This window comes from Coffea arabica, chromosome 9e (genome assembly GCF_036785885.1).
Source record: "Coffea arabica cultivar ET-39 chromosome 9e, Coffea Arabica ET-39 HiFi, whole genome shotgun sequence".
NCBI classification, from domain to species: domain Eukaryota; kingdom Viridiplantae; phylum Streptophyta; class Magnoliopsida; order Gentianales; family Rubiaceae; genus Coffea; species Coffea arabica.
Window position 1 is genome coordinate 30,586,740 of NC_092327.1, and position 26,784 is coordinate 30,613,523.

The window sequence follows — 26,784 nt, forward strand, 5'->3', positions numbered from 1 at the left end:
CGGCTCAGCGAGGGTACTTAACTGCGGCTCAGCCCGCCGTTTGGAGCTTGAACATTTGCATCTTCAATTGTAAGCAGCATTTTAGTAGTCGTGCAAGGATATTCCAACTCAATTAGGTGACCCTATTATTAAGCATCATCTAATGTGCAATCTCAGAATATAAAATAAGTCATAACTGAGGTGAAATTCTAATCTCCCACTTATTTCATTTGCTTTATTCCAGTTCAATATGCATTTATTTATTGAGAACACATGCAAGCACATTAACCTACCTATAACACCAGAAAAAGTGTTTAAGACCGTGGAGACCAGGGTGACTTGCGAACAAGGACACAACAAGAAACTATGGGGGAGACATCAAAGAGAGAAATATGCATTCCTTGAAGACCAAACAGGATTATATTCTGAGCACCTCCTTCATTTTATAGAGCAAAAGCCTAAACTCAAAGTGATGGCTAGTACCTTGACATCTTGAAGATCAACATTAGCAAAGTGCAGTAGCCTATCATTTAGTATGTGCTCCACCTGAAAAATTGGAAAGTAAGGAGAGGAATTAAAACAGATATAAGACTAGGTTAAATGCCATGGTGCCGAAGAAGTTAATGTATCTATATATTAATATTAGATCAAAGGAAGCCAAGGAAACTGAAAGTACTTTTAGTAGATTCTTATGAAACTACTTTTAGTAAAGAGCAAAAAGAACAAAATGAGCTCTTTCAAAATTGAAAGAAGATTTATCACCTGCGATCGAAGAACTTCCTTGTACATTCCAATTTCTCTCAGAGCAATTGCAAACTTAGCCATATCAGGGCCTAACATATTCAATATTAAACTCCATCAGCATTAAAACCTGCAAAAGATGAATGATTGACCCAAAAAAAAAAAAGGAGACCGAAAGATGAACAAACAAATACGCTGGCAAAACAAATACATCCTGCTTGCTTGGAAGAAAGCAGTATGTTAATCTTCACTTCATTTTGAACAATTATGACTAGATTTACTTGACTGAAATCCCATGACTTGATATTCAGGACATGTATATCAAGTTCTGCTGAGAAGGGTGCTGCCTTTTTCAAGTTTTACTTTCTTTTGCCAATTTTATACCACTAGATAAAGTTCTCAACATAATCTGTCAGAAAATGACATGCAGAGATTCAGCAGGTATAGCGACAGATTTCATGCACATGGGGCCCAAGTGTTTTTGAACTCCTAGCTACATTTTGATAATCACAAGTTTTGGAGCATTAAGAGGAAACCAATTCATACAAGTCTGAAAATTTCCAAGCTGGAAAACAACTCATACAGAAAATAAACAAAAAGTACCTCCAAATGCAACAGAAATGGGATCATTGTGACCGCCTCCAAATGTTTCAAGAGCACTTGCAAAAGCAATGTCCCTATCGTATGCTTCTCCAAGACCTTCTCTGGAAAATTTGAACAAACAAAATCAAGTGTATACTTCATGATGAGCAAGTTTAACAATAAAGAGTTATCCAAGTATATTTGCAACAGAAATTAATAGACAGTTTCATGGCCCAAAAAGAAATTAGTGAATCCTCTCAGTATCTAGTTTACCAATATTTCAGAGGCTGATATCTGCTGCAATGAGCAATTAACAATTCAATCATATCAAACAATCTGAGAAGGGATTCTTTAACAACGCAAAACAACATTACTGTATTAGAAGAAGAAGGCAAGAGAAGTCAAAGAGCATCATCAGGTAGAAATTTCATTTCCAATCAGCTCAATTTCATCGACCAAGATTCTCTTTAAACTTAGATGGTTTTCTAAAAGAAAATTAGTTAAGCACAAAATCCGTGCATTGCAGTTGTGATTACCCATCCACAACATCATCTTGGAGGTATTTCTCCTCGTTAATACACCCAAACAAGCTTGAAAGACAGTTGTATCCCTCTCCACACCCCCATTTTTACAGCTACATTTGAAATTTAAGTCAGCATAAATAGCTCTTGTTCCTATCCTGTCTTATGCCAAAAGGCCCTTGATTCAAAAAGTATATCAATGTCAACAAATTTCATCTAATTATGTGAATTTAGACATGGAAGAAACAGAACCTAGTTTCCTATTTCTTGTGATTTTATCTTTCTAGCAAAATCAGAAGACTACCGTTTAAAGTATGCTATAAAACTAAAATAGAAGAACTTGGAATACGAAGTTATGTATCAAAAAAGACCTGATTAGATGAATGCAGAGTGCAGAATTTAACTAATACATAAACAAATGTTCAGTAGCTATAGCGGAGTAATGATCATACTTAACTGCACTTAATTGCAACCATTCTATACATGATAAGAAGTGGAATCATAGAAGGAACATGTATGCAGGATACTGAAAGAAAATGGAGGTTCAGACTTGCGTGTACTTCCGGCATCCTTTAAAGAACTTTACACTTCTTTCCCTTAAATTCTCAGCACTCTCTTCCAAACATTGGATCTGATTGACAAGTAAAGTTTTAAGAATATAGTTGTAGTAGTACAGTTTTAGAATGAACAAGCAAAGTGATGCTCTTATGTCAAGGTTGTGCATCTCAGTTTGGCAAATGAAAAATCCGACAAGTAATTGAGATTCTGTCTGTAAAACACTAGCAGACTAGACAGTAAAGGAAACAAGCTGTAACAAATATATTAGCTAGTAAGTAACATGACTCCTAATTCCTGGCGTAATACTTCTCATTAGTAGGTTGTTTTTACTTCTTGAAAGTGTGCTACTTGTAGTCTAAAATTAGCATTTTCCACAGATGTTTCGAGCTCTTGTCAAGCCACATGGTGCACTCAAAAGAGCATTGGACCTTGAGGGTCCAATGCATCTGACTATGATCCAACACATATAAATCTTGCTCAGGTGAATAACCAAAGTCTCTGTTGCAACACAAGTCAATGTTGCCATTGACCCAACAAATGCAATGATCAGCAGAAAGAAAAACTAACACCGTGCCTAATGAAAGCAAATTAATATTTCCACGGTATTATCATTATGTGAGAATTGATTCACGGAAAAAAAAAATAAAAGTCAGAAGTACATAAATGGGGACAAAGAATTGAACTAAAACCTGTTGCCGGAACATCGGTGAATCATCAAGCCTTGCGAACTGCATCTTTTCCTCTTGCATCTGATCCTCTGCAATATAGCATCAACTAGCAATCCAACCCAACTTCATATGACCATGATCACTATCCCCACCGACAAATCTAACCATTAATATTCTTTTATAAAAAGAATCCTCAAAATTTTCTTTTAAAAAAAACCCATTAAAAATATCATGCTACACAATCTTGAATTGGAAAATTCTTGTCCTCAAGTTAAAAGAAGGCCAAGAAAAGTAAAGGGCAGAAAGAAGAGAGACTAAAAATGAAAAGGGAGTCGGAAATTGTTGATAGAGGTCAGAACAGAGGGAAAATAGAGGAGACAATGTGGGAAAGGGGGACCAATTTATGCGATATTTCATGGCTGTCACTAAAAAATGGAAAAATACCGTTGTGGGGATGCTCATGTTTCAATTCTCATTTCTATCTTGGTGCTTTTTAAATTGAATTTTCCTTAATAATTTCGACAGTGGGGTTTAATTACTTGTTAAATGAATCCAATCCAATCCAGTCCAGAGTAGCAGATTTCCAATATTAGTACTATTTGATTATTGTAGCAGCTATAGCACTAGAGGTGAGGTGCCTGGGGCAGTGACTAAACAGTTAGTACCAGTGGTTGATGTATTTAATTTTGAGATGCAATGATTAACTGTCTAACATGACACATTAGTGCGCGCCAAATGCCTCCCCTATCCTTTGCCAACTCCAAAGTTTAAATGGCCACCCACTTTGGCATAGCCACTTTTCTTTCCTCTTTTCTTGAAAATCGTAACAGGGAAAAGAAAAAAATGAAAAGACAGAAAGAGAGAATGCGCTTTTGCAAAGGCAGCAGTGGACATGGACAAGGGATTAAGGGAACCCCTTTTTTTTTTTTCTGTAAAATTCATAAGAAGCTTCCAATTTTATCTCTTGGCAAGATCCTTTTATCAATGACAACAATAATTGAATTAGATCTTATGAAACGACCTGTGAAGTTGTTGTTTGCATGTCATAGCATGATATGAATCACAATACAATTCTTTAAAGAATATATGATATTTGGAGAAATTCATGCTGTTCTTTTTAAAGAATTTGCTTTTGCTTTGATGTCCAAGATCGAAGTTAACCTTAAATTCGGATTAGATACCAACAATAATATGTATTTGCGAGATTTCCATCGTTTTCAATTTAATCTGGTCAGACAAGGCATTCAATGGCAGCCATCCATCAATTCGTTCAATGATTGTCAACTTGCAAGTGGTATCAAAATAGACTAGAAAATGAAATCAATCATGAATTTTTTTTTTTAAATTTTGCAAAATGCAAATCATCCAATCCGTCAACAATTCACAATTTCATAGTACCATACATGGGATAGGATGGGAAGCGCTATAAAAGAAGTACCCACATACCCACTAATTGCTATACAAAAGGCACTGATATTAATCTTAAATTCCAAAGCTGCAAATTGGAGAATTACTGGTAATCTACTACGCCAGTAGTCAAAACTATTTTCACTAAACTTTGCTTTAATTGTCTATGACTATTCTCGTATATAAAATTTCCAAAGATGCAATCTAGTACATAAGTACACAGCACCATTCATAACGCACTATTTATAAGCTAATGGACTATTTGATGTTGGATAAACGATGGAAAACTTTTTAGATTATTCTGGGAAGCAAATCTCCTTCTTCTGTTTTTCATTGATTTTTTGCTTTCGTACCATGAAAAAAAAATTTTAAAAAAAAAAGCTGGCAGGGGTAAGTGGTATGTGTAGTAATGGGAATGCTGTAATGGTAGACTGGTTCATGAGAAAGGTACAAGAAGCCAATTGACGTTCATTCTTTCCGACCCCAGAAAACAAAAATCTCTGCTTTTTCACATCTTCTTTTCATCTCAAATATCAATCCAGTAACCTTTAGCTTCTTCTGATAGGTTAGTCTTTTCAGACATAAATTTCATTTCCTCATCTTTACTTTTTAACACAGTCGCATATATGCATGCAAATGCTCATTCTTGCATTTTGCTGTACGAAAAACTTAAAGCTGCAAGCTTTTAGTTGTAATGCTAATGGGATTTTTGTGTCGAACTTTTATTTTGGAAGAACCAGAAGATTTACGTGAGGGCAATGCTTGTTTTTGTATTTTCTGGTGGTTCTAACGTTCTGCTTCGGTTTAAAAATTTGAACTTTTGCTGTTTCTTGATCATAAAAAGGTGCTTGCTTTATTTTACTGATTGAAGATGAATACTGACGTTATTTCTCCATGTTCTTTAACGGGGTTGATTTATTGTAAAAAAGGAAAATTTTGCAGAAAAAAAAATGCATGCTTGCCCAGTTAAAGGAATTTGAGTATTATTATATACTAGTAATTGTTATTATGAGAGGGCCTTTAGTCAGGATGTTTGATGGATTTTACCATGCTGGGGAATTGTCAAATTGGATGGCTTTATCACCTTGGCCTTTGGTTCTTTGGCGGCATTCATTGGTTGCTTTGCATTTTTTATAAATTCATTACTTTTCTATTTAGATCTTTCTTTTCGTGTCGTTAAAACCTCATGGGATTTCCATTTCATTCTCAGAGGCTATGGAGGTTACGTAGGGAATGCAAAACTTCAGAAAGCTGGCTCATAAATTTAACTGGTAACATATTGTCAAAGGCTTACTAGTGAGGGATTGTGATCTGCTGAATTTGGATGTGATATTTAGGTACTTTAGTCCTTATTTTACCATAGAAAGACTTTCAAATCTCGAATTTCTGTAAATTTTTGTCTGAGTTCCATGCAATATGTATCTCATTTGTTAGACTTTACATGTGAGTTTGGTTGAAAAGCCACTCTTATCCTTCCAAGCATAAAATAACTTTCAAAGAAATTGCTGCCTAACTACAGTGCATTTGTCACTGCTAATGTCATTGTGGAGTTCATCTCTTTGAACATTTATGTGTGTTAAACTGTGAATACTTCCTTAGTTCCGTCATTCCTTGCCTCCTTTTGAATTAGCTTCACTTAATCTGCATCTCTAAGTGATAATCAATCGTGCTTCTTGGCACATTAGGAGCATCAATTCGAGAAATTTCATGACTCTGGGAACATGAAACATGATGAGCAGGATAGAGGAGTATAACAGAGAATTGGAGGCTCTTCGTGTAAAGGAGAAAGTGGAGAACATGATTCATAATGAAGACTATGCTGGTGCAAGGGATACTTTGCAAAGAGCCCGTAATCTTTTTCCGCTTGGTGAAATTGTTCCTAAGCAGACTGTATGTGAAATCCTATCAGCTGCCAATATCAACTTTCCAGGTTGTGAGATTGACTACTACTGGGTCCTTCAACTTGTGCCATCAGCCAAGACATTTGACATAAAGCATCAGTATCAGAAACTTAGAAACATGCTGCAACCTTTGAAGCATAACTTCCCAGGTACAGATGTGGCTCTTAAACTCATAGAGGATGCTTTCTTTGTGCTTTCTGACAATCAAAAGCGTTCTGAATTCAATTTGCAACGTAGCACTGCCTGGGAAAATTATGAATCACCTCCTCTAGAAGCAACAATTTCCTCTGAATTGTCTGAAATGAAGGGAGGAATGTCTGCTCTAGCCTCTGGTGATTGTCAAAATGTATCTTTAGAAAACCTGGGGACAAGGAGTCAGGATTGTTTGACAACGGGCATGCATCTAATGAGAAATGGAGGAGCTTGGTCAAATTCTACCAGTAATACTTCCGAAGGAGATATGGCAGAAGTTATGCTTGACGTGAACACTCTATCAGAACAGAACCATGCTGTTTCAAGGGATCATCCATCCTCTTCCAGAAATATGGCCCATGAAGTGCTTTATCAGGATATCTACAACTTCGATGATGACAGAGAAGTAGATAATATGGCAATAGGCCAAATATGGGCGACACACCATCAATCAAATGAACATCAAAATCGCCGATATGCTCAAATTATCGCCAGGTCTATGTCTACAGTTACTGTGATGTGGCTGAAACCAATTCCAGTTACTAATGCAGAGAGAAGATGGTGTGAGGCCGGGCTACCTGTTGGATGTGGATATTTTCGACTGGACTTGGAGTCGGGGGAACATGTAATTGCACCTTTGCAGTTCTCCTACAAATGCTCTCTGACTACTGAAGTGGCAGCACAACAGTTTGACATGTATCCACAGAAAGGTGAGGTTTGGGCGGTTTATGAGGATTGGAACCTCGAAGAATGGTCCTACAATCCTGAAGTTACAAATAGTTGCAACTATAGATTGGTTGAAATTCTCTCAGATTTTTCAACATATACTGGATTTGACTGCACGTATTTGGTGAAGGTTCCAGGTTTCAGGAGCATTTTTCAGAGGGAAACAGGAGGAGGCTTTTCCATCACTATTCGCGTCCTTCCACGCATGTTATACGCCCTATCCCACAAGGTTCTGGCATATAGGTTAACTGGAGAAGAGATTGATGGAGTAGTCAGTGGGATGTTGGAGGTTGACCAGTTAGCATTGCCAAATAATATGAGAGGAAAACCAGACGAGGCAGATATGTGGAAGATGGAGGAGTCAGGTGGTAAAGCAGATGATGCAATAATGTCGGAGAGAAAAAGCCCAAATCTTTCTAGTTTGACAGGTCAGGTTTGGGCTGTCTACTGTGGAAGAGATAAAATGCCTCGGCAGTATGTGGTTATACACAACGTGTTCTCAAGAACCCAAGTACTTGTTAAATTTTTGGAACCTGAACCTGAACCTGACTTGGATAATAATTGGTGGCAGAAGAGTTTACCTATCGCATGTGGAGCATTTAGCGTTGGAGACGTAATCATGGGTATGAAAATTTCGCAGTTATCACATGTAGTCAAGGTTGGGAAAACTATGCCTGGCTACGTGATTTATCCTGCGAAAGGCGAGATTTGGGCTATGTACCAAAGGTGGAACTGTGAGTGGAAGCTTTCTGATCTAGAAAGTTGTGAGTATTGGATTGTTGAAGTTCTATCAGACTTCTCAGAAAGAGAGAAGATTGTGGTAGCTAGGCTGGGTGAAGTGAAGGGCTGCTTCACTTTTTTTCAGCGGCTGCAGCTGGACGGCTTTGAAATGATTTGTGAAATTTCGAGAGGTGAGGTCCATAGTTTTTCCCACAGGATTCCTTTTTGTAAAGTCCCTGGTGTTGGAGATTATGGCATTTCAGAGAGTTCTTTACATTTAGAACCCAACTGTTTGCCTCCAAAACGGAGAAAGCTGGCATGAAAATTAATTTGCTGGATGGAGAGGTGAAGTGTGAAAGGGCCAGGTTGAATAGTTTGAAGGCTTCTGAAAACGAAGTTGATTGCCATTTTGCAGTGAAAACTTGGTGTTAAGATTCAGAACTCAACTACCGCATAATCTTTGCATTCGTTGTTCCTGATGGAGAAAACGCTTTCCTTTTTTTTCTTTCAAGCTTTGTGTGCCAAACTGCTATTGAAATCTTGATTTGTGTTTTTTATCCAAGGTTTCAGGTGACGGCATAATCTTGTTTCAATACTGTTCTAGAATGCAGAAAACCAAAAAAACGTGCAATTTGAGATCAAGACACATTTGCAAATTAAAGTCTCCAAATCTCACTCGGTCATTTTCCTTGATTTGCCACGTAACCAATTAAATTACAAAATTCGCAAATTATTATTGTAATTCAATTCGAAGTACCATCTATTGTTTTACAGAATCTAGAGAGCCAAAATTTTGATGGCGATTTGAATCTTTTCCGAGTGCCACAAAAGTTGCCACAACTCATCGTCGCTGAATGGTCAATCTTTCACGAGTATCACTCACTGGATGGATATAAAAACTCGCAAAACAAAAAAATACTCCGCAATAAACCTACTCATCTCCAAAGTCTACCTAAAAAGCTTTTCTTGTCCTTCTTTGTCCTGTTCTCCAGTGATGGGCATTCTATTAGATTATATGCCAGGTCAAGAACTATTGGACTCCGAGCAGCTGCCTGGAATGAAGGTGGGAAGCGCTCAATACGTGACATTGACTTGACACTGGCATCCACTGCTGATTCATACACATCCAGGTTGTCCATAAGAAATTTCTCCAACTGAAACAACAGAATCAACATCCAGTAAAAGGTTAAGCCATAATACTACAGAAGCGTGATTGAGACGTGCTTAAAGAAGTGCGCTTCAGCTATGCATTTAAAAAGTTAAACTAGACTAATTTGCAACCATTTTAAACATTAAAAACAGAGACAAATCCCAGCTCAAAATGCGTTAAAATATTACCAACTTGTGCCTAAAACAGAAGCAACTTTGGAAAGGAAGAGAAGTAAACAAAGGGAAAACAAAAAATTATGCACACAAGATGAGGAGCAAAATAGCCTGTGTTCTTCAAATAATCACAAAGGAAGGATAAACTGTGTTGAATACATGGCTACATAAAGAAAATCCAAAAGGAGGACCGGCTTTGAGAAAAAAGTAAAAGATAACAATGCACATGTATTCATGGTCCAACAAAGTATGTTCCACCAACTAAGCATTGTAAATAAGGACTTGACCTAAAAGAAGTTCCATCACAGATGGCACATATAGGCAAAGCATCACAGTGGTGTCGTTTATCATATTCTACTGGAAGCACGAAAATTTCAGTACTAGGAAATATTCCAGCAGAAGAAATTAATGCATGGTTTTTGATCCACAAATTCTATGGCCAGTTTATTCAGAGAATCCTTGTGGATCAGCACTATAAGATGACTTTCAAAGTGTGAATGGTGAACATGCATAAAGCTGATCTCTAGGACCACGCAAAGTACTATGACTACAGAGGGTCCATGCAACAGTTTATCCACAAATCTCAAAATAAAACCATGCTTTTAGTTGCATGAATTAATTATATACCAAAAAAACTCGAGGAATAGAGTGTAAGTAACATGTAAGCAAATCTGAATGCCTTCACCTATTATGTAGCTAAGAAACATATACGTAAAGTGTATAAAGCAATGTAAACAAATGTGCAAATTTTTAACATCAATATCTAGAAGAAAACCATTAACTTGAAGGGCTAAAAAAATGCATAATTTGAGATATTCAAAAACCATTAACACATGGCCAGCTTAAAAGAAAGTGAAATCTAATGAAGCCACATCAGCATAATGGGGAAATTAATAATAGCATCATACTTTACATGCTCCAACTATGATTGATGCATTTAATTTCCTTCTAGATGAACAAGTCCAGGACCTAAAGTTAAATGGGGCACAAACCTTCTTATCCTTTCCAGTCAATGATATAGTTGAAATCTTTTGTGATAGCTTTTCTGGAGCCTGCTCTTCCTCCATGATGGCTAATGCATGCTCTATACAGCTGTTTGATCTACTTTCTTTTTGCAGTGTCTGCAACTCCTTTATCACAGCCTGATACAAAGAAAATGGACAAAAATAAAGAGACAAACAAAGCAGTCAACACGTGAGTAGACATGGAAGAACAAGCTGCCATAAACCTGAAATTTCATAAAAGAAAAATAAAAGATGGCCCTTTGGTTATGACTATGTTTAAATTAACCAAATCAGCCATAGAGGAAAGTATGCACACCTGATCAGCTGTCTTCAAATTTTGAAGCTCTTTAAGGGCTGTATCAGCTAGAAAGCGAACTTTGCAGTACAAAGCATAGGCTTCTGTTCTCTTTCCAGCCAAACTATAGGATTTGGCTAAATAGAAACACCTGCCAACAAATTGAGAGCAAGGTCATCATGTTGAACAATCAAAACATTCTCAATCCTAACACCTTGAACCAATTTTCATGGTAACAATAGAAAAGTAGAATAAAAAAAGCAAACTTAAGAATATACATTTATTTGACAGGATAAGTTAAGAGAAGACAAGACTTTTAGACAATAAAATAAACCTACAGCCAACTTATACATTCACAAGAAAAGAGTGAAGTGAAAGCCTGTAAGAGACAAAAGAAACAAACAGCCAAAAAAAAGAAAATACAGTGACATAAACCGAACCTTTCAGCTCTGAAAACCAAACTTTTGAGCTCACACTCTTCAGCAAAAGCCAACTCTTCTGGCTTTCTATCTCTTCCAGAGCTAACTAAATCAGAAAGATCAGCAGCATTCTGCCAGTTGGAAGAGCAGTTACTAAATTTTGACACTTACAAGTATGCCTACTACTATTGCTACATGCACAAAAAGATTGCAAAAAGCTAGCTATATGAATTATGGGTAATCACCTGTAACAAAAGGTCATATAGTCGGACAAGCTCTTCAGGCTTGGTAACTTTTTCATTCTTATCATCACGGACCTTATTGAGTTTGCTTATAGCAATGCTAACCAATAACTGGTTCCTTTCGATGGTTCGCTGTCCTAAAACAGCACCAATAGCTTTATCAAGGCCACTAAGATCATCTTTCATGCTTTCAGAATTTCCTGCACTAGCCTAAAAGAGAGCATAATGTGAAAATCAGTAAATCCGGAAGGAAGGAAAAAAACATATCATTGTTCCTAATAGCAAAAAGTGCACTAAGATGACAAAGTACTTGATTACACAGAATAAAAAAAAATGGGAATCTCATGCTTCTCACCAAATCATTGCGAATGCAGCTTCTGGCTTCATTATATGCAGCAAATATTTTGTCAAATGTGGCAAGTCTTTTATCTGCCGGAAGAGAGTCTGCTTTTGGGCCATGAATGTCCTTCTCCAGTTCCTGAGCTGATCAAGTTCGCATCATAAGAAAGGAAAAACCTTCAGACTGGATGATAAAGCTATAGAAAGTACTAATCAACTCAATGAACATAAAATGGCTAAGAAAGCGGATGCATAAGGTGATATCAGATTACATAGGAAATCAACATCCTGTTGGTTTTTATCAATCTGTTTAATGTTGGCAATACAAAATGAAAGGAGCAGAAAAGCTTTCAGAAACATCGAGAATCCAATTTAGAATTGAGATTCACTTAAGAATAACTTATTTTGGAGCAATCAAGCCACAAAGTACATGGAAGGGACTCCCAGAATTTATTTTGATTTCTAGGCAGCATCCTCTATGTTGGCGTTCTGATTGAAATCAAGGTACTTAACCCAGAAAGAAATCAGTCAATAGCAGAAAATTTTCTGTGAATGAGTTTATGATGTAGCATTAGAGATAGAAACATGTCTATCTAATTACACCAATGCAGTGAGGGCATTACACAATTCATTACAAAGTTCAACCTAGAAAGGCCAAATGCCAGTCTTTAACACGTTCCTCTGTATGACCTGATGAACTTACTTCAGAAGCACAACTTATATAAGCAGCAAACCTTAAATGAGCAACTTCTGCAATGCTAATATTCTGATTACACATTAAAACCATTAAACTTTTTAAATGTTATTTAAATGGTGATTTCCAAATAAAAATAACTGTCCCAAAACTATTCTTGGAAAAATACAACAGAGAACATGCTGTCTAAATTTGAATTTCCAGCTAAACTAAAAAAGCTGTCAAGCAAACAATTCCAGCTTCTAGAGTCAACCCAAAAAGTGGCAATGCAGTTGCAAAAAGCAGATACAAGGAAGAAAAACTTAAGTATCCATTTTGCTCAGAAACCACTATGACTTAATTATGTCATGATTCATTACTAACCTTTCAGTATGGACACCCTTGTTTTTGCGTTTGATATTGGAAATCGGTGCCCAAGCCAATGGAATTCTGTCATTGATGCAGCCTGCTGGGACCTAGCCTCAGACATAACAGCCTTTTGATCCAAGAAAATGCAGTTATAATTAGATACTAAGCTGAGAAATTCATGTTTCCAAGTTGTCATGACAAAAGTTGTGGAATATGATTCTACCAATAGTATAGCCACACACCTCATTAATCACCTAACTCCTGAATTCTATTATTTAAGACTCACCTCCAACTTTGCTCTAAACAGGTCCAAAGCAGGTCCTTCCATTTCACCTATGCGTAACAATTCAGAAGTTTGTAAATTTGACTCGCCAATTTTGTGTAAGCAGTATCTTATGCTAGGTTCTAATTCCTCAACCCGCTCACGGCACAAAACTTGGTTCTCAAGGTCTCCATATTTCCCAAGTTCCTCATAAACAGCCCTAAAGAAAGTAACTAAGTTAGCCAACAAGGGAACTGTACACTTCAAGCAACATCTTGGATATTTAAAGGAGAAACAACCATACTAAACATTTAGTACCTGGCACTTTTGAAACTCTTCAGTGCAACTTCCCAATTCTGATCTTGTTCAAATAACAAATTTCCCCTCATATAAGCTGCATAGGCCTGCAGTTTAAGAATTGATAGTTTCTCAGTACAGAGAATATTACTTGCATGCAAAAGTTACAAGCAACAGTGTGAAGAAATTGCCAAGTCAACAACATTGACAGGCTGAAACTCCACCACTAAGCAAATGGAAACAGAAAATGGCAACAAAATCTTCAAAATGTCCATCTGAGAAAAGAGTTGAAGAGCACATCGATTGCTAAGTGAGAATTGTTTTTACAGCTTGCATGTACGTCTAGAACTAGTTAATAGTTCATCTGATGCTTTTAATGAAAACGACTAAAAAAGGAAAGGAAAGACAGTAAGAAACAACTGAATTGTCGGCATTGATTGCATAAGCCAACTTCCACTAAGTATGACTGTATTGTAAACTATATCGTTGGTTTTAATTGCAGTGATTGGAGATGAATCCAAACCATCCATAGAAATTAACTTTATCTTAACATAAATAGTTGCTTAGAGATCATAAAGTGATAGATTCTCCACCATATCATCTAAACTAATCCAAGCACTAAATCTGAATTATTCGTAAATACCTAGTTTGATATGTGCTGGCTACAGTTATCGAATGTAAACTTCTACCTAAACCACTTGTAACAAGAAAAGAACGGTCAAAGGAAGAAAATTAGTAGCAGACTATGAAGTTTACTTATTAAAAGCATCTAAGCAGGTTATCTCTCATGATTCTAGCAACACCACAACTAGGGATGGCAACAGGAGCGGCTTCCCGAGGGGAGTGAAGCAAGGGTGGAGGGGATTTTTCTCCCCCTGTTTTAAATGGGGCAGGTGATGGGGGAGGACCTCCACCACTAAATAAATTTTGAAAAAATGTAAGTATCTATAGCTAATTTTATACATATATAACATACACATTACAACCACACATCAATAATATATGCAAATATATTATAATTTGAGAACTAAAAATATCATAATGTCAATAAAATAAATTTTAAAATATCAATAATATCTAAAAGAATGATTTATGAGGTTGTTATTGATGTTATATACGTGGACAAATAATGTCCAAATAAAAATTATAATTAGCCAACCACTATGGAGTGGGGTGGGGCATGGCAAGGGTAAGGGAAGCGGGGGACGGGGCAGGAGTGGGGGGAGATTTTAGAACACGGGGCTGGGGAAGGGGGAGGGATCCCCCGCCTTCCCCCCCCCTTCCTCCAAAAACCACGGGCCCTATTGCCATCCTTGCCCACAAGTGAAAGGAAATACAGTGAACCGAATAAAACAAAAAATTCCTGAAAGAGTCTGTTAGAAATAATTAGATTATTTGTATACAGGGCACAGCAGCAGTGCAAAATGATGAATTAATCAGCACACCTCTGCTTCCAAAGATGTCCTAGAATCTCCCTTAATGGAACACAAGTCTTGAAACAAAGTAGCCCATTTGACTGCTTTTCGCAGCCTACCAATCAGATAGCCACGCTGACGTGCATTTGGACCATCTGGCAGCGTTTTCTTTTCCATAGCATGGCTCCAAGCTCTTTCTGCTGTATAAAGAACCACATGAAGATACCTACAGTGTCCCCAACCACCACGCAGAATCAGGATAGATTAACGACCATTAAGAAATTATTAATGAGAGACAAAACAGCATATTTGTTCTTCAAATAGCAAAAGCGAAATTAAAACATTTACCAACTGTAATGTCAATCAAATTCAACCATTGGTCTTGGCAATCTATTACCTCACTTCAGTGACCATAGAAGCTGTAATCGCCCTTTTACTATATTTACCACGGCCATGCGTGAATTTCAACGACTTGTACAATCTCCTGAGCCGAGCAGTACAGTACCTCCTAAAAAATTTGCAAAAACTGGTCAATTTCACATTCCCTCAATAGTACAACTCTATCACACCACATTTTTCACAAATTTAACCCTGCCACCTCTAATGATCAATGTCATAAATTCCCTCATAAACCTATATAGAGCACACTTACGCTTATATACTGGTAAAAACAATATCAAACGGCATTTCTTACAAAAATTAAACCTACTTCCCGGAACTTCATCGTACCAAATTACTCATAAACATATACCATAAGTGTACAAGCGTAGGTTATACCGGTAACGAGCGTAATCGCCAAACCGCAATCCATGCTGCATCTGAGCCGATTTCAAGAGCTGCAAAACTGTAAATTCACCAAAAAAAAAAAACTAAATTATCACCTCAAAATTAGCTGTCTAGAGCTTTATGGGAGAGTAAATTACCATTGATAGAGAACCTAGGGCTATTAATCTGATCAACGGATTCCGAATTCTGGTTGTCCACATCCATAGCGGAGGAGTTGTTCTCTTTGGCCATATCGTTAATGTGAAATCTCTGTCAGATCTTAAATTTGGCGTCGTCTTTATCGGAATTAGCCCGACGGCTTGAATGTAGGTGGCTTGAAAGATTCTGAAGATGTCCCAAATGCCCCTGGCTCGTGGCACACTGCCGGCGGCGGGGTTTTCTGGTTTAGTCGCTGAGTGAACGTAAATGAAGCCTGCTTGGTCTCGACATAAAAATCCTAGTCTCCCCTGCGTTGTCTACTGTTTAATGTCATAAGGATGTAATCGAGCCGAGTCGAGCTCGAGTATCGCTATACTCGAGCTCGACTCGACTCATATACACAGAAACTCGAGCTCGATCGAGTCTAAAAAATGGATACTCGAAGCTCGACTCGAAGAATTTCCTTTAGGCTCGAGACTCGACTCGATAAGGCTCGACCTTTAGTCAAGCCTTATCGAGTCGAGTCTTATCAAGCTTTTTGACTCGATTTGACCAAAAAATGAGATCAAAGGTGGCTTTTTGGGAAGATTCAAAGGCAAGCTGGATTGCTTGACATGAAACTTTCAAATTCAGCAATTACCCACCAACTAGTGGTGCCCACAAGAGCAGCAAAAAATGGATGATTCTAATTCCTCATAGCATAGTTCCTAAGCCACAGTAGGGTAATAAAATCTATACTGCGTAGTTGTAATTTGTAAAATAACTAGAAGCTACTACAAATTAATGAGTTCAAGTAGTTACAAAATAACCCTGAAGCAAATTAAGAGAATATATAAAACCAATCTTTATAGTTCAGCAACTACCAACCCCCGCAAGCCATGAGAAAGCTACAAATATTAGACTGAAAATATGTAAAGAAGCTAGACATATGTAGGCCTTCTACTGGTTTGTAGTTATAAAAGCTAAATTGCTCTCTTCGATATGTTCTAGACTTGCTCCAATGCTTTCCATTACTTATTCAGGAGCTGATTACTTTTATTGAGCTTATTAAGGTGACCTTTCTGCTTATTTATACATAGATGTTTCTTCTTTTACACATTGCAGAAAATTCATATCCAGAATCCTAGGTACAACTTCTGGAGCCGTACTTTCACTAGATGTGCACCAGAGATTGAGAATCTCCACGGACAAGGAGGTAAAATTTTCATTTTAGCAAGTTTTTTCCTTTTTAATTTTTCTAACGGGTAAAAGGTGGAATTTTTCCCCAAGGCCTTAACTTTTAAAGGCTGCACAACTGGAGAGAGCTTTCTTGTGTATAAAATACAAAGCTTATGTTATATCACACCTAATCTAAACTACTACAACAGTTAGAGTTTGCAATTCGAAACTCAGATTTCGTCCCCTTATCAATTCAGGATAACAAATTTCCTAGTCGATCTTGGCCCATTTTAATGCCAGATACACAGAGCCAAAAACAGAGGAGCACTTACCTAAGCGAGCCAGAGATGAGCAGTGATGAACCAGCGATGAACCAGTGAGATCTTGGTGCTTCGTCTTCGACACTCGGCAGCGATGAACCAGCACGGCAGGACACAGCCGACAGGAGGCGTAGAGCGCGGCGGACTGGCGGAGGCCGGAGAGGCGGAGAGCAGCTTCGATTTGGGAATTGGGACTTGGGAGTGTTAGTGCTGTGAAAGCCCTAGGTGACGGCAGTCACGGCACCATGCAATATTGCAAATTTGCAATGGTTGTTTTCTCACTTGTCATCAGCTGAAGATGAAATCCGACTCTTCCCAAATGAAGTGATTTTGTAATTTTTAATTTATAAATTGGGGCTCCTAAATTATAATACATTCATTATGCTCCTCGATGATTTAAAAATTATTACTGATTTGATCCCCAAATTTATTCATAATTGAACACATTACTTATGTTCAAATCATTTTGTGGTTTAATTGGCATTTATTTGATCACTTATACCTAAAATCCTTGGTCTATGATTTAAGAAACACATAAAAAGTGATTAATTTAAACTAATTTAGTTAGTAGTTACAATGAATTTATAATTTACAATGATTAATAATAAGTAATATTAGTTACAAACTTATAAATTACAATGAATCAATGATTAGTGATAAGTTACATTAGTTACAAACTTATAATTTATTTCAAATCAAAATAAAACTTATTTACTTGATTTGCAACTCACATGCATTCACTTACACAGCTTAGTTATTTTGTCTATACTTAAAGCCTTAAGATTAGTAAATAGATAATATGAATTTTAACTTATTTGATCACTTATACCTACAATCCTTAGTCTATGATTTAAGGAACACATAAAAAGTGATTAATTTAAACTAGAATAAACCTTAGACTGTACAATGATTAGTAATAATTTATGAATTTATAATTTACAATGATTAATAATAAGTAATATTAGTTACAAACTTACAAATTACAATGATTAGTGATAAGTTATGTTAGTTACAAACTTATAATTTATTTCAAATCAAAATTAAACTTATTTACTTACATATGTTATTGTGAAAGTCAATACACTAATACATTGATTTGCAATTCATATACATTCACTTACACTGCTTAGTTGTCTTATCTATACTTAAAACCTTAAGATTAGTGAATATGTAATGTAAATTTAGAGTACACTAATACTTGCAAGTTATAGATTACGCATTCAAATATTCAATAATTCAAACATGAATGATGTATCAAATTACCAATATCTAAATTCTAATTACTAATTATGTTTATTGTTTAATATTTAGTATTATACATATATGTATTAATTATTATCTAATTCTAGTCATGTTAGTATGTTACTCATGTATAAAATAATAACTATTATAGTTATCTTATATTGTAATGTATTACTATGCATTATTGTAGTCATATAACAGTTAATAAATACTAAAATAATATAAATATATTGTACATTATTATATATTATTAGTATTATAAGTACATGATATGATGATAATACCATATACTAATTATTATTAATAGCATTTACCTATATAATATAATAAAGTATTAGTAGTATATACTAATACTAAATAGCATTTGTCTATATATTATATAATTTTATATATCAATTTGGTATTCGAATGCGGTAATGCGGTACCCGATTTCAATTACCGAATTTTGAATTCGAAATCGGTTATTACCAAATTCATAATCTCATTACCTATTTTATACCATATTAGAATTCGGTGAATTCGGTATGCACCGAATTGGTACCGAATTACCAAATACCCGATTTCAAATTACCGAATTGAATTTGAAATCGGTTATGAATTCGGTACGAACCGAATCTGCTCACCCCTAGTTGGTGGGTAATTGCTGAATTTGAAAGTTTCATGTCAAGCAATCCAGCTTGCCTTTGAATCTTCCCAAAAAGCCACCTTTGATCTCATTTTTTGGTCAAATCGAGTCAAAAAGCTTGATAAGACTCGACTCGATAAGGCTTGACTAAAGGTCGAGCCTTATCGAGTCGAGTCTCGAGCCTAAAGGAAATTTTTCGAGTCGAGCTTCGAGTATCCATTTTTTAGACTCGATCGAGCTCGAGTTTCTGTGTATATGAGTCGAGTCGAGCTCGAGTATAGCGATACTCGAGCTCGACTCGGCTCGATTACATCCTTATGACATTAAACAGTAGACAACGCAGGGGAGACTAGGATTTTTATGTCGAGACCAAGCAGGCTTCATTTACGTTCACTCAGCGACTAAACCAGAAAATCCCGCCGCCGGCAGTGTGCCACGAGCCAGGGGCATTTGGGACATCTTCAGAATCTTTCAAGCCACCTACATTCAAGCCGTCGGGCTAATTCCGATAAAGACGACGCCAAATTTAAGATCTGACGGAGATTTCACATTAACGATATGGCCAAAGAGAACAACTCCTCCGCTATGGATGTGGACAACCAGAATTCGGAATCCGTTGATCAGATTAATAGCCCTAGGTTCTCTATCAATGGTAATTTACTCTCCCATAAAGCTCTAGACAGCTAATTTTGAGGTGATAATTTAGTTTTTTTTTTTTGGTGAATTTACAGTTTTGCAGCTCTTGAAATCGGCTCAGATGCAGCATGGATTGCGGTTTGGCGATTACGCTCGTTACCGGTATAACCTACGCTTGTACACTTATGGTATATGTTTATGAGTAATTTGGTACGATGAAGTTCCGGGAAGTAGGTTTAATTTTTGTAAGAAATGCCGTTTGATATTGTTTTTACCAGTATATAAGCGTAAGTGTGCTCTATATAGGTTTATGAGGGAATTTATGACATTGATCATTAGAGGTGGCAGGGTTAAATTTGTGAAAAATGTGGTGTGATAGAGTTGTACTATTGAGGGAATGTGAAATTGACCAGTTTTTGCAAATTTTTTAGGAGGTACTGTACTGCTCGGCTCAGGAGATTGTACAAGTCGTTGAAATTCACGCATGGCCGTGGTAAATATAGTAAAAGGGCGATTACAGCTTCTATGGTCACTGAAGTGAGGTAATAGATTGCCAAGACCAATGGTTGAATTTGATTGACATTACAGTTGGTAAATGTTTTAATTTCGCTTTTGCTATTTGAAGAACAAATATGCTGTTTTGTCTCTCATTAATAATTTCTTAATGGTCGTTAATCTATCCTGATTCTGCGTGGTGGTTGGGGACACTGTAGGTATCTTCATGTGGTTCTTTATACAGCAGAAAGAGCTTGGAGCCATGCTATGGAAAAGAAAACGCTGCCAGATGGTCCAAATGCACGTCAGCGTGGCTATCTGATTGGTAGGCTGCGAAAAGCAGTCAAATGGGCTACTTTGTTTCAAGACTTGTGTTCCATTAAGGGAGATTCTATGACATCTTTGGAAGCAGAGGTGTGCTGATTAATTCATCATTTTGCACTGCTGCTGTGCCCTGTATACAAATAATCTAATTATTTCTAACAGACTCTTTCAGGAATTTTTTGTTTTATTCGGTTCACTATATTTCCTTTCACTTGTGGGCAAGGATGGCAATAGGGCCCGTGGTTTTTGGAGGAAGGGGGGGGAAGGCGTGGGATCCCTCCCCCTTCCCCAGCCCCGTGTTCTAAAATCTCCCCCCACTCCTGCCCCGTCCCCCGCTTCCCTTACCCTTGCCATGCCCCACCCCACTCCATAGTGGTTGGCTAATTATAATTTTTATTTGGACATTATTTGTCCACGTATATAACATCAATAACAACCTCATAAATCATTCTTTTAGATATTATTGATATTTTAAAATTTATTTTATTGACATTATGATATTTTTAGTTCTCAAATTATAATATATTTGCATATATTATTGATGTGTGGTTGTAATGTGTATGTTATATATGTATAAAATTAGCTATAGATACTTACATTTTTTCAAAATTTATTTAGTGGTGGAGGTCCTCCCCCATCACCTGCCCCATTTAAAACAGGGGGAGAAAAATCCCCTCCACCCTTGCTTCACTCCCCTCGGGAAGCTGCTCCTGTTGCCATCCCTAGTTGTGGTGTTGCTAGAATCATGAGAGATAACCTGCTTAGATGCTTTTAATAAGTAAACTTCATAGTCTGCTACTAATTTTCTTCCTTTGACCGTTCTTTTCTTGTTACAAGTGGTTTAGGTAGAAGTTTACATTCGATAACTGTAGCCAGCACATATCAAACTAGGTATTTACGAATAATTCAGATTTAGTGCTTGGATTAGTTTAGATGATATGGTGGAGAATCTATCACTTTATGATCTCTAAGCAACTATTTATGTTAAGATAAAGTTAATTTCTATGGATGGTTTGGATTCATCTCCAATCACTGCAATTAAAACCAACGATATAGTTTACAATACAGTCATACTTAGTGGAAGTTGGCTTATGCAATCAATGCCGACAATTCAGTTGTTTCTTACTGTCTTTCCTTTCCTTTTTTAGTCGTTTTCATTAAAAGCATCAGATGAACTATTAACTAGTTCTAGACGTACATGCAAGCTGTAAAAACAATTCTCACTTAGCAATCGATGTGCTCTTCAACTCTTTTCTCAGATGGACATTTTGAAGATTTTGTTGCCATTTTCTGTTTCCATTTGCTTAGTGGTGGAGTTTCAGCCTGTCAATGTTGTTGACTTGGCAATTTCTTCACACTGTTGCTTGTAACTTTTGCATGCAAGTAATATTCTCTGTACTGAGAAACTATCAATTCTTAAACTGCAGGCCTATGCAGCTTATATGAGGGGAAATTTGTTATTTGAACAAGATCAGAATTGGGAAGTTGCACTGAAGAGTTTCAAAAGTGCCAGGTACTAAATGTTTAGTATGGTTGTTTCTCCTTTAAATATCCAAGATGTTGCTTGAAGTGTACAGTTCCCTTGTTGGCTAACTTAGTTACTTTCTTTAGGGCTGTTTATGAGGAACTTGGGAAATATGGAGACCTTGAGAACCAAGTTTTGTGCCGTGAGCGGGTTGAGGAATTAGAACCTAGCATAAGATACTGCTTACACAAAATTGGCGAGTCAAATTTACAAACTTCTGAATTGTTACGCATAGGTGAAATGGAAGGACCTGCTTTGGACCTGTTTAGAGCAAAGTTGGAGGTGAGTATTAAATAATAGAATTCAGGAGTTAGGTGATTAATGAGGTGTGTGGCTATACTATTGGTAGAATCATATTCCACAACTTTTGTCATGACAACTTGGAAACATGAATTTCTCAGCTTAGTATCTAATTATAACTGCATTTTCTTGGATCAAAAGGCTGTTATGTCTGAGGCTAGGTCCCAGCAGGCTGCATCAATGACAGAATTCCATTGGCTTGGGCACCGATTTCCAATATCAAACGCAAAAACATTTAATGGATTCCTCATTTTTTGTAGTAGTCTCCTCTGCGTTGTCTACTGTTTAATGGATTATGACAAGTACTGGAGTCTAATGTGTAATTCAAATTGTTTATGGGTACGTGGACAACAGACTTAAAGCCTAGGGGTCATTGTTAAATTTATCATAGCTTACTAATTTCGTCCATCATTTATATGAATTTAGTATCCACAACTAGTTTCTTCATTTTATTTAGGGAAAATCGTCCAAAACGTCCCTTACATTTTGTAAAATAACTTTTTTCGTCCCTCACTTTTAAAAGTGTAATTTTATATCCCTTACATATTAACATCGGACAAATTTAGTCCCTAACTAGGTTTTCGATCATTTTTTGGCCGGAATCCATCATGTGCAAGGCACATGATCATTTTTTAATGGTAAATTTGTCAAATTATATTTTACATAATCTCATCTATAGTCCAAAATCCGAACATTTTTCATACCTAAACTCAACCCATCTTGACACCCCATTCATTTTTGCTGCAGTTCCCCTTAGTAATGGAACTGTGACATCTACCACAGCCTTGATTTTGGGATGTCTTCCCTCCTTGCTACCTCCCCTCGAGATGATCACGTCGTCGACTCTATTAAAGACCCTTCCAATTTCCTTGGTTAGCCAGTGAATCGGCATATTCCAAATTTGTATCCACATATGTGAGAGGTTAAAGGCATCAGGGTTGTGGTCAATATCTTCTTCCCACTGCTTTATATTGAGAAGTTGGTTGTCCATAACATAAGGTCTTCCCGCCAGGACTCTGTCAATATCTTTTTCTTCTGAGAAGGAAAATTGATACAGATTAAAGCCTACCTCCGTTGCAATCATGTTCCTGGGAAAGCCCCACATGTGGTTCACAAAGTTCTTAATCCCCGTAAAGTTGGCAGATCTTTCTCCCATAACTTTCCCAACTAAACACTTCCTGCAATCTTCCCTTCCATCCTCTGCGTCTTCACTGTCCAGTTCCACTCCCTCATATTCCTTGTTTGATAGCTCAAATTTTTCCAACACGAAAGCAAGTTCATCTGCCATGGCCGAAGTCACTTTAAGGGCATTCCAGAACAAGACCCAGATGACTCCAGTATTCTAGTTCTGTACAAGAAGAGGAAGTTAAGAGTTAGAAAAACAGTAGATAAGAACCAGATGTGTTCAGAAAAAGGACAACCGCTTATCAACAGAAATTTTTTTAAATATTTTTAAAAATAAGACCAGCGAAAGCTTAAAACTTCAAGGACCGAACAAACAGCTCTAGAAAACATGGGCAACTAAAAGTTGAGGAAGACAGTGAACAGATGGGCAAGATCGGGACAATGGCTAAAACTATTATATGACTCTCCTACTGAAAGAGGAGCCAGAACTCTCAAGTGAAGAGGAAAGGCTCTAATTTTTAGAGAGAGGAGCTCTCAAGAAGAGAGAGAATATATCTACCCATACCAAACATTCTGAAGGGTCGTGAAAAAAGAGCCATTCTAAAAGGTCGTGAAAAAAGGCATCGTGTCCCGTGCACATTCCCATCTCAATTCCTTTCTTGCTGTTCATCTAAAATCTCCTCCAAATTTCTTATCCCCTCTGAGCATTTCCAGATTAATCTACATTGAGCCCCTTTTGTGAGAAGCTGCGCGCAGGGGGACTGAAGATTTCAAGTATTCGATTGTGGATTGGTATATATATATATATATATATATTTGCTTGAAGCAATTGTAGTCATAGATTCTCGGCCAAGATTGCCTGAATTTGTTCGGCCTCCGCATCTTATCTTCAACTTTTATAGCGGCAAACAAAACAAATTTAGTGAAACTCCAACAAGGTTGGTTTGGTTGCCAAGGATTTGCATGTTGTCGAGCTGCTGCTAAGGTTAGAATTTTCCTCCCTATCCTACAACCGTGTTCATGAATTGTGGTTGTTTGTCCTATTTTCCGATTCCTTTGGTCAATTAGGTGTTTGGCTGCACTATAGCTGACAATAAATTTCTAGAACTCTTAACGCCTTATAACTCATTTCTTCCCCTGTTATGGTGAGACTATAGTAGCACCACCAATTTTATTGTACGCCCTATGTATTACCAAAGCTAATTGCTCGGCCAATTAGCTTAGCAATCATTTCTTGCTTCCCCATATTATCCATGCATTTGTAGTGTGCTTGTTCAGGTGTTCCATACTATGAGCTACTGTTGGTTCTTGAATATTCGATAAATGCCCAACAAACACCGGAAGTCATTGCCTAGACCAACCACTCTTGCTAGAAGTTCTGAGATTTCTTTTGTCAACTCTGTTATGGACTCCAATGACTATATCGAGTGTCTAGTGAACTATTTCAGAGTAAGTTCATTATTCTGGCAAGCCCCCCGTTTTTTACTTCCAATCCCACCCCTGAAAATGGAACCCAAATTCCATGCCATTTTTGTGATATGGATCGATGCTAGTACAAATTTTTTTTTTCCATTTGTAACTTATACCCCAAATGATTTTGTTGTATTAACCACTTCTCTCCATATGCCTTGCTCTGCCTCAATGCTTCCCATGTTTCCCACTAATCATTACCTCATTCTTTGGACTGCTGCCAACTTCGTCATGCAAAACAAATGCTTCGAGACCACAGCATTCCAAAAGCTTACTGGGATGAAAATATGGAGATTTTGCTCTGCATGACCTACGTTGAGTGGAGAAAGAGTGGGGAGTAGTACTCAAACATGGCATTCGAAGTGAATTGGATGAAATTGGCTGCACACCTTAATGCAACCTGGAGCCAGCTGTATGGCTGGAGTGTTTACCATTCAAAGTTCACTCAATTGAAAAGAATTTGGCATGTATATGCCAAGTTAAAGGGTTTACGTTTATCATCTGAAACTCGCATTGGATAGGATGCGAACAGGAGGTGCTTCTTGGATGATTCGCAATGGAATAATTTGCAAATGATAATTATGTTGCTGTTTCTTCTTAACCAAACAAGTATTGATAATTGTTACTTTTGTTCATCTGCCTAATCTACAATTTGGTATATCTTCCTTTTGTTGCTACGTTACTTCATGGGTACATGCGACTGTTATTCTTTGGATATGTTGATATATTTGGTCCAGTACTTTCCAATGTTTGGTTATAGGTGGTCACATCTCCCTAAAATAAAAAAGGTGAAATAGTTGGGGGGAACATGACCTAGTGGCTACTTTTAAAGTAGGCATGTATTTCTTTATTCTGGTGTTAATATACATTCATGTGACTTATTGCTTCCACCTATATATTGCCACCTATTATGTAGTAACAAAATAAATTCCTACATTTCATGCCTGTCTTAGTAATTGTACTTTTTGCTACACCAATAATCAGAGGTATGGGTGATTAGCTACTACATTGCCTCAACTCTAAGAAGCTGGAAAATTTGTCTTCATTCACCCAAAGTCTGCTGCCTTTTTGTAGCTATATACACCGCATCGTGCTGCCTTCAATAAATATCTATTAAGTGGAACACTTGTACAACAAAGTGCAGCACTAGAGTATGCCCAGAATTCACATTAATGTGCAACTATCTAGCATGGCATTTGCATGTTAGCACTTGAGGGTCCAAGTATACCAAGCAACCCACCTCCCATGAACATTTTTTTTACCATTTTCCATGGATAAGTTGTTGTTTCGCTTTTATTTCTTTCACTCCACTGGCGGCTTTGCTCTGTCTTATTTTAGTCCACAACTAAGTCTTATTTCTTGTTTGTTGTTTTCTATTATTGTAGTCACAGTAGTAATGGTACTACGCCAAATATGATATATATTTGGATGGTATTTGAGCCTTAAACTTCCATAATTTGTTTCCAACTTATATACAGGAAAATCAGAATTATAAGAACTTTAGATATTGTCAGTGCGTTGACAAATATGCTATGTCAGAGGTCTTGGAAGGAAAAACCACCATTGGGAGCCAAGCGCATTCTTCTACAGTTCCGCCATCCCAAATCATAAGGCAACACCAAGCTCTATTTGTTGTAGGCCGGTCTTTCTCAAATCTAGACGATGACACGTATGTCCTTGAGTCGGACGCACACATGCACCACGATTCCAAATTGGCTGGCAAGCAACCAGCTAGCAGTCAAGGGGGTACAAGCTCAATGCAAGGATCCCGAGAAAGCAAGTCCAATAGGAGCTAAGATAATAATCCGTTCTTCAAGTGTGCAACATCGCTGACCAACTTAGCCTCAGCTAAACTCAAGATTAAAGATTGCCGGGAATGTGAATTTGAAAAATTCGTCGTTAGCATGGGAGCTCAAGTCATTGAATCTTTTGAAGGTGCACACCCTGGGAGAAAGGTAACTGATGTGCTGAATCTTGAGGACGACAAGATGAGAAAGACGTTTCTAT

At 37.2% G+C, this 26,784-nt stretch overlaps 3 protein-coding genes across 5 annotated transcripts; 2 read left to right on the plus strand and 1 right to left on the minus strand.

Moving 5' to 3' along the window:
* Positions 1-4,705: 4,705 nt before the first annotated feature.
* Positions 4,706-8,569, plus strand: LOC113720139 (uncharacterized). Of its 2 annotated transcripts, XM_027245101.2 has the most exons (3): positions 4,707-5,021; positions 5,667-5,793; positions 6,142-8,569. In XM_027245101.2, the coding sequence occupies exon 3, from the start codon at positions 6,185-6,187 to the stop codon at positions 8,315-8,317; it is 2,133 nt and encodes a 710-aa protein (XP_027100902.2). In that variant the 5' UTR covers positions 4,707-5,021; positions 5,667-5,793; positions 6,142-6,184; the 3' UTR covers positions 8,318-8,569. The 2 variants fall into 2 exon arrangements, with proteins under 2 accessions (XP_027100905.2, XP_027100902.2); XM_027245104.2 differs by lacking the exon at positions 5,667-5,793 and having other exon boundaries at positions 4,706-5,021.
* An 82-nt stretch (positions 8,570-8,651) lies between these two features.
* LOC113708845 (uncharacterized) lies at positions 8,652-17,416 on the minus strand. 2 transcript variants are annotated; one of them, XM_072066443.1, is made up of 14 exons: positions 17,048-17,416; positions 15,557-15,865; positions 15,411-15,477; positions 15,031-15,141; positions 14,664-14,859; positions 13,240-13,325; positions 12,946-13,141; positions 12,675-12,786; positions 11,634-11,761; positions 11,282-11,488; positions 11,058-11,167; positions 10,639-10,768; positions 10,311-10,460; positions 8,652-9,149 (listed from the first exon to the last, which is right to left on the minus strand). In XM_072066443.1, exons 2-14 carry the CDS (start codon positions 15,648-15,650, stop codon positions 8,931-8,933), a joined length of 1,806 nt encoding a protein of 601 aa, XP_071922544.1. In that variant the 5' UTR covers positions 15,651-15,865; positions 17,048-17,416; the 3' UTR covers positions 8,652-8,930. The 2 variants fall into 2 exon arrangements, with proteins under 2 accessions (XP_071922544.1, XP_071922545.1); XM_072066444.1 differs by having other exon boundaries at positions 15,557-15,874.
* Positions 17,417-19,147: 1,731 nt separating this feature from the next.
* On the plus strand, positions 19,148-23,528 carry LOC140014665 (uncharacterized). Its single transcript, XM_072065749.1, has 8 exons — positions 19,148-19,554; positions 19,634-19,700; positions 19,970-20,080; positions 20,252-20,447; positions 21,785-21,870; positions 21,969-22,164; positions 22,324-22,484; positions 23,240-23,528. The coding sequence occupies exons 1-8, from the start codon at positions 19,461-19,463 to the stop codon at positions 23,526-23,528; spliced, it is 1,200 nt and encodes a 399-aa protein (XP_071921850.1). The 5' UTR covers positions 19,148-19,460.
* The last annotated feature ends 3,256 nt before the right edge of the window (positions 23,529-26,784 follow it).